The sequence below is a fragment of the Bombina bombina genome, chromosome 1 (assembly GCF_027579735.1).
Source record: "Bombina bombina isolate aBomBom1 chromosome 1, aBomBom1.pri, whole genome shotgun sequence".
Classification (NCBI taxonomy): Eukaryota; Metazoa; Chordata; class Amphibia; order Anura; family Bombinatoridae; genus Bombina; species Bombina bombina.
The window spans coordinates 336,018,254-336,037,980 of NC_069499.1; the positions used below are offsets into that span (position 1 = coordinate 336,018,254).

Genomic DNA, 19,727 nt, shown 5'->3' on the forward strand with positions numbered 1-19,727 from the left:
ATACTTTAACCTCTTGTTCCCTGAGAGGCATGCGGTGATCAAGGAGCATGGTTACCTGGTTATGAAACCAGTAAGGCACTCAAAGAATTCATTTGCGTTCTCTAAAACCCACTTAAAAGGTGGACTGTAGATTTCAACATAAAAGTGCCAGTTTGAGAACACCCCAAAAGGAATAGTATCTTCCTTTATAAACACGCACAACACACACGCACACACCTTCCTTGCAAATCACTCCTCTTACACCCTCTCACATGCTCAGTCCCTCTTCACTTGAAGGGAAGAAGCAAATATTGTTTGTTGGTTTTATAAATAGACTGAAGTAGGAATTAACTGGTTAGACATTACATAATAAATATGTTCTCTAGTGATACATACATAGCATGTCTTTTGCTATTCTTCAGATCTAAATAAAGTTAGGGACATTGAATAATACATTTTAATTTGCCAGCATCTGTTAGGCAGTGTATGCATACTTTTTACAGAAAACAATATGGCAGAGCCACCACAGATTTTTATATAAAGCAACTGAAAGAGCTGTAATTTGGTATGTTTGTATCTGTACCTTATACTGGATGAGTTGATACTTGTGACACAGAAAATAAAAGTACATTAATATTAACTAAATAAAAAAGGAGTTTTGACCTCATGTTAAATTGTGTAATTTGATACAGGGCAGTATAGGAATTACATTCTGAAAACATTAGCATTTGGTATTGCTTTAATATTATACTACACAGATGAATTCTGGGAAACTGCAGTCCCAAGAAGGAAAAACTAAGATCTCTTAGAGCAAAATAAAAATATGACAGCATGTTGTGCTCTATATAAATCATTTTACCTTATATGCAGAATGTAAATGTCATTTTTATTATAATGCAGTGATATTTTATGTGATATTCTTGGGGTACAGGCACTTTTGATAATATTGCTTCTATGACATCACAGGTGGTTACATGTGCCTGATGGAGCAAAATGGCCGAAGTGAAAGGAAATGATGTTGCATATGTATGTGCCTTGTGACAAAAAGCAAGTATATATACATTATATGCTGTATATGTCTTATGCATAGGTATGTGCTAATAAATCAATATAAAATACAGTAATAGACACTGCATTCATCTTTGTAATAAAGAATATGCACTTAGTTGGGGTAAGTCCATTCTCTCTCAGGACAATATAATTTCTTGACCACAGTATATGATGCATAAATCTTTTGGAAGTTTATTCTTTAATCCACGTGACAGGTCTCCTTAACCTACATGAAAATGGGCTGCATTCACGTGCTGCTCAGCATGAGAATTTAAGTCAAGGATAAAAGGCGGTGTGCTCTATATTCCATTCACTGTATAGTATCAGTGACAGCCAAGGGTATTACTGGCCTCTCCAGCAGCTAAAGAGTTAAACAACCTCTATGGTCCCAGCAGTACTGTAACCCTGTACACAATGTTTTCAATACAACTACTTTTGTGTTTCTTGTTTCTATTTTACATGTGATCTGTCCCCAGAATTCAGTAGTATTATGCTCTGCCCAGAACTACAGTTGCTAGGTATAAAGTAGTGTTTCTGCAGAGAAGCAAACAGTAGCATATTTCTGAAAAGGACCTAAAAACTAAACTGTATTCTTTACTACAATATATTCATAGTAGTCCTGAATGTATATGTGCAGAGGCCTTTGTGTGCATATAGTGCTGTACAGTGGCAGTGAAAATAAAAGGTAGCAGGGCAGGATGCATTTGCACCTTTGAGAATATTGGTAACTAAACACCACAATGAATTGCTAGATGTGAGTTTTCTCTATATGCAATGGCATCTTAATATAATGCTGCATCCAAACAGCTGGCAACAATGTTTATACACTCCCAGCATATATGTTGCACTTGCCAATAGAAGCATCTAACCTCTACTCTTACTAAACCTGCTGAGAAGGCAGGCTGCATAGTGTTTCTAGTAGAGTATGGAGCACATAGAGAAACAATGACCCAAGACACAGTGTTTCTGCTACAACAACCTTGAACTGCCACTGCCCATCCACATAGAAAACAAACACTTTTTAATGGCTAAAATTTCTTACAGCTCTTTAAAATATATTGCATGTGTCCCTTGTTGTAACAAGGAATTTCTAACATTCTTGCTTTATATACAATCTGGTAGCGAGCATTAAAAGGATGCAACAACGTCACCGTTATTTACTGTCTCTTTAAAAATAAATTAACAAAAGAACCCATAGAGTTCAAATTTATAGTGCTTATTCTTTTTTGGGGGGAAGCTGAATTTCTTTATTACAAGAACAACGCAACTCTTGTTGAGAAATTGGAAATAACGCATCAATTAATGTTCTCCATGAAAATATATTTTATACCACTAGGTGTCACTATTTATACATCAAACAGAACATTTCATGTTGATAAAATGTATATAGTTGGATACAATTAATTCTGAGTTACCAGTATATCTAAATGTGTTGTGATGTCACTTTTTAAGACACAATAAGCATGTATCAAAAATACAATCAATTTCTTGCCTATTGATTTTGTATTTGCTATGTCATGGGTATGAGTAAAGTACAAATCATTTTAAAAAGACAGTAAATATCTGGCAAGTTCTGTAGATCCAAAAAAACATATAAAAATCTTGTCTTTAAAATGTTTTACTAAACATGTAATAATACATAATGTGTATGCTATGGCAGATATGTTTTATATGCACTTATATAGTTAATATACTCTTTAGTAATTGCAGCATGGAATAGTGAATTAAAATAAACACCTTGTATACTGATGCATTTGTTAATTGATCCAAAAGCCAAAGAGGTTTCTGTATACACAATGGCATGCTTTGTTTTTTTACTTCCACCCTTCAACAAGAAACAGGTCACTTGGATTTCCTTTGTTGCGTCATTTCATTGTTTTTAAGCTTGTTTCTTTTTTTCTTTGTTTTGTTGGTTTTCATCTAACTGGAAAATCACTTTCCTCACAGATAAAGCACATTCTCTTTGCCGTCCACAAGAGTCCATCAGTCCAGCAAGCTGCTGGTTCATGTAAAATAGACAGCAGGAGCAGTCTCATCTCTTCTGCACATTAATCACCCGAGACACAAAGTTGACAATGGCTGTGGCTGGCTGGTTGGGATCCAACTCGGCAAACAGATGGCAAACATTATCAGTGGTGCTGCCCTGTTTTCTGGCCACAAAGCCAAAGAGTCTGGAAGAAAAGAAATGAGCATTAGTCTAATGGTGCCGGTATATAGAATTCAAGCACATATGGTAACATTACCACAAATACCCTTATATAATAGCCAATATGCATTTTTCAGTGATTGGTAGAACCATTTATTGGTAAGACAGGACATGGGATTTGTTCCCTCTAATACATGCAACTGTAAGTGCTATTACTGTCAAGTGGAAGTGTCTAGGATCAACAACAGCCCAGCCACGAAGTGGTAGACCACGGAAATTTACAGAACAGGGCAGCTGAGTTCTAAAGCGCATAGAACATAAAAATCACCTATCAACTCTATCATCTATTGAATCACTCACTACAGAGTTACAAACTGCCTCTGAAAGCAACATCAGCATAAGAAATGTGCATCGGGAGCTTCATGAAAAGGCTTTCATTGGCTGTACACAAGCTTCACATCGTCATGCACAATGCCAAGCTTTGGCTGGAGTGATGTAAAGCACACAGTCACTGGAGCAGTGGCATCTGTCAAGAGAACTCAACCTAGGAGAATGCATAGCGCCTATTGTAAAGATTGGTGGAGGAGAGAGAGTGGTCTGGGGCTAGGCCCTTTAGTAATAGTGAAGGGGAATCTTTATGCTACAGGATGCAATGACAATTTAGACAACTGGGTGCTTTAAAACTTTGTGGCAACAGTTTAAGGAAGGCCCTTTCCTGTTCCTGCATGACTGTGCCCCTTTGCACAAAGCCAAAATCTATGAAAACATGGTTTGACAAGCTTGGTGTGGAGGATCTTAAGTGTCCTGCACACTGCCCTGACCTCACCCCCATTGAACACCTTTGGCAGAAATTGGAATGCCTATTGCAACCCAGATCTTCTCATCCAACATCAGTACCTGATCTCAAGGGATCTCAAGGAAGCCAACTCCATAATAATGCCCATGGTTTAGGAATAGGATCAACAAGCTCATATAGGTGTGATGGTAAACTCAAATACATTATTTTCTTTGTATTATTGTCCACTTATCAGTACACACACTGTGAGTGCCTTTTTCGATAATGAGCCAAATAAAGTAAGTAGTTTTAACTTTTATCAAAGTCAGTTTTTTCTGTCGATACTCAGGAAGTTGCTGTCCAGAAGTTTCATAAGCAAAACGATTCATACTTCTCAACCAGAGGGAAAAAGAAGTAGAAGTAGCCTTCTGACCCTTATGCTTTGCAGAGAAACAAACAAAACAGGGCAGAAGACTTGCAAAAATCCTTAGTAGAATTTTAGAGCCTGCACCACATCCAAGTTGTGCAACAGACGTTCCTTATGAAAGGAAGGATTAGGACAGAGAGAAGGAACAACAATTTCCTGATTAATATTTCTATCCGAAACCACCTTAGGGAGAAACCCCAATTTAGTATGAAGGATCGCTGTATCCATATAAAAATAAGGTACGGTGAATTGCACTGCAAAGCCGAGAGTTCAGAAACTCTCCGAGCAGAAGAAATAGCAATAAGAAACAAAACCTCCAAGGTAACAGCTTAATATCTATGGAATGCATTGGCTTAAACAGAGCCTGCTGAACAACTCTAAGAACTAGGGTAAGGCTCCAAGAAGGAGCAACAGGAAAAAACACAGGCTTGATACTAACCATGGCCTGACAAAAAGATTGAACATCTGGCATATTCACCAGACGCTTATGAAAAAGAATAGATAATGCAGAAATCTGACCTTTCAGAGAACTGCTGACAACCTTTTCTCCAGATTATCCTGGAGAAAAGAAAAAAATCTAGGAATCCTGACCCTACACTAAGAGTAGCCCTTTGATTCACAGTAATAGCGGTATGTACGCCATACCTTATGGTAAATCTTACGATTAACAGGCTTGCAGGCCTTAATCATAGTACCAGTGACTGACTCAGAAAATCCACGCTTAGTCAGATCTAAGCTTTCAAACTCCATGCAGTCAGCTTCAGAGAAACAGTATTTGTATGGAGGAAAGAACCTTGAGTTAGAAGGTCCTTTCTCAGAGGAAAACCTCCAAGGAGGAAGAAATGACATCTTCACTAGGTCTGCAAACCAGATCCTGTGAGGCCATGCAGGAGCTATCAGAATCCTGTTTGATACGAGCAAAGACTCAAGGAAGGAGTGCAAATGGAGGAAACAGGAATGCTAGACCGAAAACCCAAGGAACCGCCACAGCATGTCTCAAGGCGGCTTAAGGATCTCTGACCTTGAACCATACCTTGGAAGCTTAGCGTTCTGACGAGACGCCATCAGATCCAACTCCAGCATCCCCCCACTTGAGGGTTAACCTGGAGAAACACCTCCGGATGGAGAGCCCACTCCCCGGAATGAAAAGTCTGTCTGCTCAGAAAATCTGCCTTCCAGATGTCCACTCCTGGAATGTGGATAGCAGATAGAAGACAATTGTGTGTGTCCACCCACTGAAAAATCCGAGTCACCTCCTACATGGTCAAGGAACTCCAAGATCCTCCTTGGTGGTTGTTGTAAGCCACTGACATGATGCTGTCTGACTGGAATATGAAAAACCAGACTAAAGACAACTGAGGCCAAGCCAACAGGGCATTGAAGATTGCTTTCAACTCCAAGATGTTTATGGAGAGAGAAGACTCCTCTCGAGTCCATAGGCCCTGAGCTTTAAAGAGTCCCAGGCTGCTACCCAGCCTAACAGGCTGACGTCCGTATATACAATCACCCAGGAGAGTCACCGGAAGCATGTGCCCTGGGACGGATGAACCTGAGAAATCCACCACAAGAGAGAGTCTCTTGTTAACGGATTTATATCTATCTTCTGCAACAGATCCGAAAAGTCTCTGTTCCACTGCCTGAGCATGCATATATGTAGAGCTCTCAGATGGAATTGAGCAAAATAAATTATTTCCATGGAATCAAACATCAGAACAATCACCTCCAAGCATTAAGTCACCGATGGATGAATAGCAGACTGGAGAGAAAGGAACGAGGCTAGAATATTGAATACTGACATCCGTCAGGAAAATATTCCTGGACAGGGATCTCTGATTGTTCCTAATGAACATACACTTGTAGCTGGAACAAGGGAACTCTTTTCCAGATCCACATTTCCTCTTGTGGGAACATAGAAAAGAAAACAACATCTCTGTATGAGATTATGCTAGATGAAAAGATGACGCCTGAACCAAGACATCATCTAGGCAAAGTGCCAATGCAATTTCCAGGGATCTGTACCACTGTTGTGAAAGAACTGGGAACCGTGGCAAGGCCAAATGGAAAAGCTACAAACTGGAAAATCTTGAAAAATTCCATTGTAAAGCTTGCTTCCACCAAAAACACACGTCAGAAGAGGAAGCAGAAGCTGTACTTGGGATCAAAACCACAACCTTCGAAATCAGGAGTGGTGGATACACCACAAAGCCACCCTTTACCAGAAAGGCAAACCTCATAAACTGGGAATTATCCCAGAGCTGAAAAACATGTATATACTAGTCCTGCAGGTCTATAGTCGACAAGAACTGGCCTTCCAGAACCAATGGAAGGATGGACGGAACCCTGAGAAATAAGTAGAGACACTTTAGGATTAGAATCAGGCAAAATTCCCTCTTTTACCCCATGGATTTGAATAGATTCTTATCCCTGTTCCTCCATAGGAACTGGATCCCAAAGAGGATAGGTGCTCTTACGATAAAATGAATTGAGGAAGAGCAAGAGCCTTGTGAGAGGCCTGAACTCACGACCTTCAGAAAATGAAACTGACGCGCTTCCTTCTGGGCTAACACAGTCAGTTTAATAAGGCCTTTCTCTTACGTGACTAGTTTTCATATGGCAACAAGAGAATAAAAACTATATACAGACACTAGTTCAAAATCCATGAGGATAATATAAAATTGTGCCTATTACAAAGAATATGGTGACATAAGCAAATATCTTAGAGTCAAAAAACACTGAGAAGATATAAATATTCAAGTTACAGAGAGTAACCCAAGAATCAGACATGAAGACATCATCTCCAACTTGAAGAGATTATATAAAAAAGGGAGCCCTAAATCAAAATTAGGGAACACAATTTTAAGTCCCAAGGAAGACAAGCCGCTCTCTCCTGTAAGACCTGTCACCTCTACAGACTAAGTAGATTCATATTTGAAACATAAATAATCTCTATCAGACAAAAATATCTGATAAATAGAGACAAGGCATAAAAACCTCCAACCTATTTGAGGTACTGAAAATCGTGTGAACATCTAAAAAGATAGAGAAAGCTGCTATAGAGAAATAAAATTACATGCTCTGATACAAAATATAAGGATTATTAGAGCAGATGCAACGATCTCAAAGAACCACACAATGGCGCCAAATCCTAAGCCATAGCAAAGCATAAATTCTGAATATACAGAAATATGAGCTTAGATGAAATAAAAATAGCCTCTGAGAATTGTTTTTTTATTTAGACTTCAGAGTCCATAGTCCTCTAACTACAGAGGAATACAAGTTACCATTGTCACACCTGAACTACAGGACATCATAGTCCTACATGTCAGCCAGGTGTACAAAATAAGTCCAGAGGGCACAGGAAAATAAAAGCACAATAAATGACCCTGCTTCATTATTCACTCTAGTGAATACAGACCGCAAAGAGTTCTGAGTGTCACACCAGCTCAATAAAAGGCAACCTTAACAAATAACATAAAGTAAAAGCATAAAAGACCTTCTATAAAAGGTCTGTATTGAGAAGAGGCAAGACGCTAAACCCATCAAAAATATATGGCAGGGCGGTCTGAACACAAGTGCAATTAGAGACAAGTGCACCTCCTGCATGCACCGGGAAACTATTAACCCCCACGCTTTTGAAAACAGTGATCTCAGTCAACTTAACACAGTTTGTGCATGAACTCTTATAAAGAAAATCAATTTTGAATATCAACTATCCTAGATACCAAGCTATTAAGTTGATATAATAAAACTGTGACAAAGACAAAAGCGGCCATATACCGCAAAAAGCCCCACTTGTCAGCGGCTAGTTTGCTATGTAGCTAATGTTGCAAAATATAATATTACCCTCACTGGAACAAACTCCCAATAAAAAATGGATATAGGATCATCATGCAAGCTTCCTAAATAGAAAACTGCAAATGTCCCCCTACATCGGCACTCAAACATCAGCGCCCTGAAGTGTAATTGGATAACGGCGCCATTTTGACATATGCACCACAGATAAAATAAGCTGTGAATGTGGCCCTAAATTGCTTGCTCTGAAAGTTAGAAAGCAGCCATGTACAGCAGCGCCAGTCTAAAACAGAGCTCCAACAGAGAACCGCAATTTAGGCCATGACACCGCTTTTCGATATATACGATCACGGCGAGCTCACTAAACCCACTTGCCATTTCAAAGCATACTGGTGTCCTAAGTATTAGCTGAATACAGCTTTCGAAGTAACAACAACCGGATTCTGTTAGGAAATGCTGGTCCACTGTATACTGACTCATGAAAAAGGAGACTGTCACTCCTAATATTTATGTCAGCACCAGGGTCCGACTCCTCTGTTTATTAGCTTCACCACAGTGTGGTGTAAATTTCTTTAAAAATAAACTCTACTGCCCATATTAAATCCCTTATATATGGCTGTTGAAAGGGATAGGCACTAATCCCCACTAGGGATCCTTGGCAATATAATGTATAAGTGCTGTCCTCACACCTGGAAGATAAAAAAGGCAAATACCTGATCTGTAGTAGGGCAGAAACACTTCTAGGTGTGATAGATGGCCACATCTATCATGGACCAGCATAAAAAGAGAGAACAGAGTAACCAGATCTGGCTTTCAACACCAAGGGCAGCAAATATGTTAGAAACCTGAGCAAGGACCACCTCACTACTTTCTAATTGCTTAAAAGTCATCACTACTCTTACTCAAGAGATTGACGCGGACACAGCTAAACTCAAATCCTTGCTTGCAGGGAAAAGTACCCAAAAAAGGAATCAATATCTTCAGATACCAAACTTCACCTCCTCCATTGACAGAGGCAAAGAAAATGACTGGGGGTTATGGGTAAGGGAAGTGACACAACAGCTTTGCTGTGGTGCTCTTTACCTCCTCCTTTTGGCCAGGAGTGAATATCCCACTAGTAATTGGAATGACGTTGTGGACTCTCCATGTCTTAAGAAAGAAATAAGTTAAACTTTTTACACTTGTCGTTTAGCACTCAAGCAAAAACAGTTTACTTTCAACTCATAATATGAACATCTAAAAAGATAGAGAAAGCTGCCATAGAGAAATAAAATTACATGTTCTGATACAAAATATAAGGATTATTAGAGCAGATGCAACGATCTCAAAGAACCACACAATGGCGCCAAATTCTAAGCCATAGCAAAGCATAAATTCTGAATATACAGAAATATCATTTAAACAGAGCTCCAACAGAGAACAGCAAATTTCGGCCATGACACCGCTTTTCAATATATACGATCACGGCGAGCTCACTAAACCCACTTGCCATTTTAAAGCATACTGGTGTCCTAAGTATTAGCTGAATACAGTTTTCGAAGTAACAACAACCGGATCCTGTTAGGAAATGCCGGTCCACTGTATACTGACTCATGAAAAAGGAGACTGTCACTCCTAATATTTATGTCAGCACCAGGGCCCTCTGTTTATTAGGTTCACTACTGTGTGGTGTAAATTTCTTAGGAAAGAAATAAGTTAAACTTTTTACGCTTGTCGGTTTAGCGCTCAAGCAAAAACAGTTTACTTTCAACTCATAATATGAGCGCAACCTGACGAGCAAAGAAGGCTTACTTCTAGCATACTTAATACTCGAGCGGAACGTTAATTAGCGCTCCACTTGTAAACTGGCCCTTAATAAGAAGCATAATAAGAAGCATATAAACTGGTTACAATATTTAGACTGTTTTGAATGCAATATCCTATTTTAGTATGGGTCATCTCTCACTAAACTTTTAAAGGGACACAGAACCCAAATTTTTTTCTTTCGTGAATCAGATAGAGCATGAATTTAATTTACTGCTATTATCAAATTTTCTTTATTCTCTTGGTATCTTGATTTGAAATGCAAGAATGTAAATTTAGATGCCAGCCCATTTTTGGTGAACAACCTAGATTGTCCTTGCCGATTGGTGGATAAATTCATGCACCAATCAAAAAATGCTGTCTAGAGTCCTGAACCAAGAAAAAGGCTTAGATACCATCTTTTTCAAATAAAGATAGCAAGAGAACGAAGTAACATTGATAATAGGAGTAAATTAAAAAGTTGCTTAAAATTGCATGCTCTATCTGAATCATGAAAGAAAAAATGTGGGTTCAGTGTCCCTTTAAACTCCTTAAAGGGACACTAAACGCACATTTTTTTCTTTATTGATTCAGATAGAGCATGCAATTTTAAGCAACTTTCTAATTTATTCCTATTATCCTTTTTTCTTAATTCTCTTGCTATGTTTATTAAAAAGCAGGAATGTGATGCATAGGAGCTGGCCTATTTTTGGTTGAGAACCTGGGTTATGCTTGCTTATTGGTGGGTAAATATCAGCCTTCAATAAGCAAGCGCGATTCATGGTGCTGAACCTAAAATGGGCTGACTGCTAAGATTTACATTCATGATTTTCAAATAAAGATAGCAAGAGAAGGAAGAAAAAAATTAGAATAAGAGTAAATTAGAAAGTTTCTTAAAACTGCATGTTCTCTCTGAATCATGAAAGAAAAAAATTGGGTTCAGTGTCCCTTTAAGTTTTATGCACAACTCATTTTGCTAATTCAGTAATCACCCACCCCTGTCCAGTTTGATTTTATAATGTAAGCACTTTTTTGTTATTTAGGATATATTTTGCAGCAACTCAGCAGTAATAAGTAATTTAACAGATAATAAACTATTAACAACAAATGTTATAAATAAAAAGGTCACTGAGCTGAAATGGTGAGCATTGTTATGTGAAATGGTAGGACATGAACTAACTTAGTGGCTTTATAATTAGTGCAAAGTGACAGCTGTAGCTTGTCATAAATACTCTCAGTTGTACAACAGCTAAAATTAGTGACGTTTTTAGCTTTTATGTCATGTCAAGTTGTTAACCCTTGCTCTGTCGTGCTTGCCATACTGAGTTTAAAGGTATGTCTGAAATGCAGAGCAGTGTATTTCATATTCAATGTGAAGCATATTTACTGAATACATCTACTGAACACGCCAAAATGCTTTTTGTAAATGATCACATCTCTTGTCATAACTTTTATTGTGCATAGAATTTGCTGAGCATAGAATACTGTGTAACATCTACACACACATTGTCTTCTCACATAGGCTCCAAGTGCTAATGATGTCACAGAGTATGAGAGAATTTATGTGCGCGCAGAACCTGAATGCCGGAAAGGTTGCCTGCACATTCAAGACTAAAGGGATACTAAACCCAAATAGTTTCTTTCATGATTCAGATAAAGCATGCGATTTTAAGCAACTTTCTAATTTATTCCTATTATCAGTTTTTATTCGTTCTTTTGCTATCTTTATTAAAAAAAACAACAAAAAAACAGGAGTGTAAAGCTTAGGAGCCGGCCCATTTTAGGTTCAGCACCCTGGATAGTGCTTACTTATTGGTGGCTAAATGTAGCCACCAATCAGCAAGCGCTAACCAGGTGCTGAATCAAAAATGGGCCAGCTCCTAACCTTACACTTCTAATTTTTCAAATAAAGATAGCAAGAGAACTAAGAGAAATTGATAATATGAGTAAATTAGACAGTTGCTTAAAATTGCATACTCTTTGGTTTGGTTTTTGTGTTCTTAAATGCAAATAATAGTCTATATTTATTTAAAACAGATATTACCTTTCCGATTACAGTGCTGCACTATCTTTCTGAGTGTACTATGTATACAAAAATATTAAAAACTATATAAAATTACCTTTAAGGTGCACATATAAGCTGTATAATTACATGTAAATATCGCCTAAATGACATACGATATTGTTGTTTAGTTCCATCCCCTCTCCAAACTTTCCCATTTTACAGATGCAAATATTCCAAAATCCAAACTATTCCAAAATCCAAAAGATTCCAAAATCCAAACTATTCCAAAATCCAAAAGATTCCAAAATCCAAACTATTACAAAATCCAAAAGATTCCAAAATCCAAACTATTACAAAATCCAAAAGATTCCAAAATCCAAACTATTACAAAATCCAAAAGATTCCAAAATCCAAACTATTCCAAAATCCAAACCTTTTCTGATCCCAAGCAATTGTGATAAAGGATTTTCTACCTGTAATAAATTACCAGTACATACATACGGTGTCATTAGTTTTTAGAACAAAAACAACTTACTTTGCAGGACAGCCATCTGTCTTCATCCACCTATAGAAGAACACAAACAATATTTAGCTACCTTCACCAGTTTGTAAGAACGCATAAGTAAGAAAATATGTGGTATTTTACAGGGGGTTACAAGAAAAAGAGGGAGTGCTAATATAACATCCATTAAAATTAGCTAAAGCAGATATGTATTATATACGCTCATCCTTTTTGCTAGATTTGATATAATATTGTAGTTATTTGTAATATTTGCAAATTTAAGAGATATACTTTAAGAGATATACTTTAAGAGATATACTTTAAGAGATATACTTTATTACATTTTTAGGAAAAAAAAAGGGTCTTTTGCTTTTGACTTGATTTATGAAGTGTTGAGTGGACATGTTTCGCTATAGTGAATCATGTCTGCTGGACATTGCTAAATGATGACAGCCTACGCTGTCCGCATTTATCATTGCACAAGTATTTCACCAGAAATGCTTGGCAATGCCGCCCCCAGCTCACTGGTGGCCAGTTGGCCGCTAGCAGGGTCTGCCGATTATTGCGATCACCTTAGGTGGTGGAGAGGTTAAGCAGCAGTGGTATTACGACCGCTGCTTCTTTATTTTCGCTTTAGGTGAGCCTGAAACAATGGGCCTCAGAAGTAGCATCCGCTGCTTGATAAATGATGCCCAATGATTCGACACATCCATCAAAATCAGGATACATTTGCTTTATCTATATAAATGCAAGGTAAAAACGTATATATAACTTTAATAGGTGCACACAATCTATTGCAGAAAAAACTATTTAATGCCTTGATAACGCATAGACAGGATGATCTACCCCTAACTACAAACTTTGCACTTGAAAAAGGAGGTTTTATCAAGACTTTATTAACTTTTATACGAACTTGCCAATTGGTATACAGAAACACAAGGGGAGCAGTGGTCGCTACCTGCTGATTCATGTGGAGCTAACTCTGGATAAGAGTGAACCAAGGCTTTTATCAAGGTATTAAATAGTTTTTTCTCTTGCAAGTGCAATAGATTGTGTGCACCTATTAAAGTTATATACGTTTTTACCTTGAATCTTGGATGCACTTTGTGTTCTTATCTTTTAGTGCATTACAAGTCTGAGCACTCCTTTGTACTCAGTGAATGGAGAAGCTGCACTAAGGATTCATCACCAAGGGAGAAGTTACTTAATCTACAGAGGATATCAGGACATACTAGGTTACTTAATCTACAGAGGATGTCAGGACATACTAGGTTACTTAATCTACAGAGGATATCAGGACATACTAGGTTACTTAATCTACAGAGGATATCAGGACATACTAGGTTACTTAATCTACAGAGGATATCAGGACATACTAGGTTACTTAATCTACAGAGGATGTCCGGACATACTAGGTTACTTAATCTACAGAGGGTGTCACTACATACTAGGTTACTTAATCTACAGAGGATGTCCGGACATACTAGGTTACTTAATCTACAGAGGATGTCAGGACATACTAGGTTACTTAATCTACAGAGGATGTCAGGACATACTAGGTTACTTAATCTACAGAGGATGTCAGGCCATACTAGGTTACTTAATCTACAGAGGATGTCAGGACATACTAGGTTACTTAATCTACAGAGGATGTCAGGACATACTAGGTTACTTAATCTACAGAGGATGTCAGGACATACTAGGTTACTTAATCTACAGAGGATGTCAGGACATACTAGGTTACTTAATCTACAGAGGATGTCAGGACATACTAGGTTACTTAATCTACAGAGGATGTCAGGACATACTAGGTTACTTAATCTACAGAGGGTGTCAGGACATACTAGGTTACTTAATCTACAGAGGATGTCCAGACATACTAGGTTACTTAATCTACAGAGGATGTCAGGACATACTAGGTTACTTAATCTACAGAGGATGTCAGGACATACTAGGTTACTTAATCTACAGAGGATGTCAGGACATACTAGGTTACTTAATCTACAGAGGATGTCAGGAAATACTAGGTTACTTAATCTACAGAGGATGTCAGGACATACTAGGTTACTTAATCTACAGAGGATGTCCGGACATACTAGGTTACTTAATCTACAGAGGATGTCAGGAAATACTAGGTTACTTAATCTACAGAGGATGTCCGGACATACTAGGTTACTTAATCTACAGAGGATGTCAGGACATACTAGGTTACTTAATCTACAGAGGATGTCCGGACATACTAGGTTACTTAATCTACAGAGGATGTCAGGACATACTAGGTTACTTAATCTACAGAGGATATCAGGACATACTAGGTTATTTAATCTACAGAGGATGTCAGGACATACTAGGTTACTTAATCTACAGAGGATGTCAGGACATACTAGGTTACTTAATCTACAGAGGATGTCAGGACATACTAGGTTACTTAATCTACAGAGGATGTCAGGACATACTAGGTTACTTAATCTACAGAGGATGTCAGGACATACTAGGTTACTTAATCTACAGAGGATGTCAGGACATACTAGGTTACTTAATCTACAGAGGATGTCCGGACATACTAGGTTACTTAATCTACAGAGGATGTCAGGACATACTAGGTTACTTAATCTACAGAGGATGTCAGGAAATACTAGGTTACTTAATCTACAGAGGATGTCAGGACATACTAGGTTACTTAATCTACAGAGGATGTCAGGACATACTAGGTTACTTAATCTACAGAGGATGTCAGGACATACTAGGTTACTTAATCTACAGAGGATGTCAGGACATACTAGGTTACTTAATCTACAGAGGATGTCAGGAAATACTAGGTTACTTAATCTACAGAGGATGTCCGGACATACTAGGTTACTTAATCTACAGAGGATGTCAGGAAATACTAGGTTACTTAATCTACAGAAGATGTCAGGAAATACCAGGTTACTTAATCTACAGAGGATGTCAGGAAATACTAGGTTACTTAATCTACAGAGGATGTCAGGACATACTAGGTTACTTAATCTACAGAGGATGTCAGGACATACTAGGTTACTTAATCTACAGAGGATGTCAGGACATACTAGGTTACTTAATCTACAGAGGGTGTCAGGACATACTAGGTTACTTAATCTACAGAGGATGTCAGGACATACTAGGTTACTTAATCTACAGAGGATGTCAGGACATACTAGGTTACTTAATCTACAGAGGATGTCAGGACATACTAGGTTACTTAATCTACAGAGGATGTCAGGACATACTAGGTTACTTAATCTACAGAGGATGTCAGGACATACTAGGTTACTTAATCTACAGAGGATGTCAGGACATACTAGGTTACTTCATCTACAGAGGATGTCAGGACATACTAGGTTACTTCATCTACAGAGGATGTCCGGACATACTAGGTTACTTAATCTACAGAGGATGTCAGGAAATACTAGGTTACTTAATCTACAGAGGATGTCAGGAAATACTAAGTTACTTAATCTACAGAGGATGTCAGGAAATACTAAGTTACTTAATCTACAGAGGATGTCAGGACATACTAGGTTACTTAATCTACAGAGGATGTCAGGACATACTAGGTTACTTAATCTACAAAGGATGTCAGGACATACTAGGTTACTTAATCTACAGAGGATGTCAGGACATACTAGGTTACTTAATCTACAGAGGATGTCTGGACATACTAGGTTACTTAATCTACAGAGGATGTCAGGAAATACTAGGTTACTTAATCTACAGAGGATTTCAGGAAATACTAGGTTACTTAATCTACAGAGGATGTCAGGACATACTAGGTTACTTAATCTACAGAGGATGTCAGGACATACTAGGTTACTTAATCTACAGAGGATGTCAGGACATACTAGGTTACTTAATCTACAGGAGCTTGGCTCTACTCATAAAGTATCTACCAACACCCAGCTGCATGTAAGTGAGTTAGTAGAGTGGATGTTACATTTATTGTTTAAATCTTATTTTATAAGTACACTAGGTACTAACATCAGTACCAGTATTGTTCACTAGTACCAGCACCTTTATTAGCATTAGAATAGACATTGTTATTTTCACTAGCTCCAGTACCAGTATTATTACAGCTAAATTTGTACTATAATTGTACCAGTAGAAGTATTGTTATTAGTATTATTATTGTAGGTGCATCAGTTGAATATATAACACTTTGTTTAAGTGACTCAAGAATGTATTGTATGTACACAGTTACAACTACTTTATATTTAGTATTTGCACGTGTCTGTGCGCAGCTCAATTGTTTTGTTGTATATATCTATATACTGTAAATGCATCTATATATTTTGGGTATGTATGCACATTATTTCCTCTGCATAACTGTGCTGAAAATATTTATATTTCCCAATTCATATTTATAAAAATAATAACAATATTATTACATTAAATTGTACTCTCTCGTAGTCATCACTAATATATTTTGTACATAATTTACACACAATAACAGCGGACAGCTGACTGAGCCAGAGTTGGGGAAGTTGAGGAACAAATAAAGAAATAAGACCTTTACAAAGAACAAGAATTCGAACCAGAAATGTCATATTAGTAAACTCACTTCCTTTCCTGTGGATCCAAGTCACAGAAAGTAACTGTGTTCAGAGGATAGTGTCTTCTGAAAAATAACCTAAAAAACAAACAAATATTAGTTTTATGGAATGTAGACGCCCATTTAAAATGAAGAAGGTGTAGCCTCATGATTTGTCATCAGGAAATGATGAGAACTAAATATGATCTTGACTAAAGCATCATGGTCTGTATGATGTATCACAGTAATATATCATACAAATAATGTTATTTCTCAACTTGTATTATGTATAGATAAGTCTGCATCACAAGCCAATCTTTTTTAAAAAAAATCTACAGTTAGTACCCCTAACACAACAAATCACAGGAAGACGTATTGGAATATAGACACGCACATTTATTTTATTTTATTTATTTATTTATAAAATATTTTACCAGGAAGGATACATTGAGATTTCTCTCGTTTTCAAGTATGTCCTGGGATCACAAAACATTGCATTGATACAATAGGGTACAATAAAATACAAAAACAATAATAAAAATACACATTATATGCAAACATTTAACATAGAGCAGGTATGAAATATTTAATCAACCATGACAGGAGCATTCTGTTTTGAGATATGTATAGAGGGATCTCTTAAAGGATTTTAGGCTTGGGGAAGTTTTTAAAGTGTGAGGGAGGTCGTTCCATAATTGTGGCGCTCTGTAGGAAAAGGAGGATCGAGCTGCTTTTTTTTTGTAATGGAATGGATGCTCTCGTATCATGGAAAAACTGAAGAGTAAAACACCTTAGCAATTCAGACCTTTAAAACGCATGTCCAAGAGTCACTAACAAAGGTCTGTCTAGTGCAGTGTTTTTCAACCAGTGTGCCGTGAGAGATCCTCAGGTGTGCCGCGGCAGACTGACAACAGTGCAGGGGTGTCCCTCTTTCAAATTTTGAAATATTGTGAGGTATGTGACAGGCTCATCAGGCATAATTTACAACCATGACATTGACATTCATTCACAGACCATCATTATGATTGTTTGTGAATGAATGTCAATATGCCATGTATAGTTTGTAGGAGGCATGACAGCACAGTACAGTGTGTGTGTGTATGTGTATATATATATATATATATATATATATCCTGTATTAGGCTACAATGTGTGATTTTGTAAAATTTTGGAATGGTGGTGTGCCGCAGGATTTTTTTAATGTAAAAAAGTGTGCCACGGGAAAAAAAGGTTGCAAATCACAGGTCTAGTGAGAAACCCTGCAATGTTAATTAGATTAGGTTGTGTAGACTGTTAATCTATTGAGCCAGCAGCACCTAAATACTGTATCCAAAGAAACTTAAGTTCTTACAATATGGATACCACTTCCCTGCTACTGTGCTGGTTTTTAATCGTGATTAATCTATGACTTTTGTTCAGATTTGTGTAATAGTATAACCATGACACATATCAGAATATAAGTGGTTACCAGCACTTCCTTTATTTGTAAATCTAGTAAACATGAAGGTCTTGGAAAATTACATGAACATCTGAATCCGTATTGGTGTTGTTCATATTGCAGCTCGATCCTCCTTTTCCTACCGAGCACCACAGTTATGGAACGACCTCCCGCACACTTTCACACCTTCCCCAAGCCTAATATCCTTTAAGAGATCCCTCTCTACATATCTCAAAACAGAATGCACCTGTCATGGTTGATTATATATTTCCTACCTGTTCTATGTAAAATGTTTGCATATATTGTGTATTATTATTGTCTTTGAATTTTATTGTACCCTATTGTATCAATGCAAAGTTTTGTGGACCCAGTACATACTTGAAAATTAGAGAAATCTCAATGTATCCTTCCTGGTAAAATATTTTATAAATAAATAAATAAATATTACAAAAAACCTCACCCTGCACCAAGTCAGAATCAATTTGTCTTTCATGTTTATTATTTGCACATTCCCTGTATTAGTGTATCTGTTACAAATATTGCAAGAATAAAAAAAATATAAAAGCTAATTAATTTGTTCTGAGAACACCAGTCTCAGAAATCTCCTAATCACAATCCCAGGAAGCTGTGTCCTTTTTAGTAATCTAGGAAAATAAAAGAGCAGCACTCTATTTGTTGTGCTAACATCTTTGTTTAGAACATAATGCTGTAAGTCAGAAAAATATTTTGCCCAAAACCGATGTCCTTCATCTAGCAACTTTATAGACAGCTTGTGATCTGCAACCACATCCAGAGGCTACAACAAGTTCTTAAAATGTCACACTATGCTAGTGCCCAGAGATTATTTAAAAGGGCATTCTAGTGTATTCTAATGTCTGCCTAATAAGGATATCTTATGTACTAATTTATCGTATATCTGCATTTTGGCCATTTTAAGCCAGAAAAATATTTCCCGGTGTAAATATGCATGTCATTCAAACAGGCATACTGCCATAGGTACAGTGCTCAAACTTTAGCTGTCACATGCTGGTGTGTGCATGTGTAATTATGTATACAACTTTGAATGCAAAGATAAGGGTAAGACATATAGATACTATGGGGCCGATTTATGAAAGTGCGAGCGGACATGATTTGATTAGGAATGGGCGAAGGTTTCTAAAAATGCAAAATTTTTAAAAGATTTGATATTGTTCGTTCGAATCGAATTTCGAATGTTTATATAACATTTTAACATTCTATTTATGAATTTTCATTTTTTAATTTTTCAATAAAATTTGAAAATATT

General features: G+C 37.2%; 1 protein-coding gene across 4 annotated transcripts in view; it reads right to left on the minus strand.

The window, feature by feature from the left end:
• Nucleotides 1–288: 288 nt before the first annotated feature.
• Nucleotides 289–19,727, minus strand: part of TNS1 (tensin 1) — a 403,399-nt gene continuing 383,960 nt past the window's right edge. For all 4 annotated transcript variants that reach the window (XM_053698119.1, XM_053698118.1, XM_053698117.1 and 1 more), the window contains 3 exons: nucleotides 17,035–17,103; nucleotides 12,492–12,521; nucleotides 289–3,200 (listed from right to left, as the gene is read on the minus strand). In XM_053698119.1, the coding sequence (XP_053554094.1) occupies nucleotides 3,062–3,200; nucleotides 12,492–12,521; nucleotides 17,035–17,103 (238 nt within the window). In that variant the 3' untranslated portion in view covers nucleotides 289–3,061. The remainder of the gene's footprint in view (nucleotides 3,201–12,491; nucleotides 12,522–17,034; nucleotides 17,104–19,727) is intronic.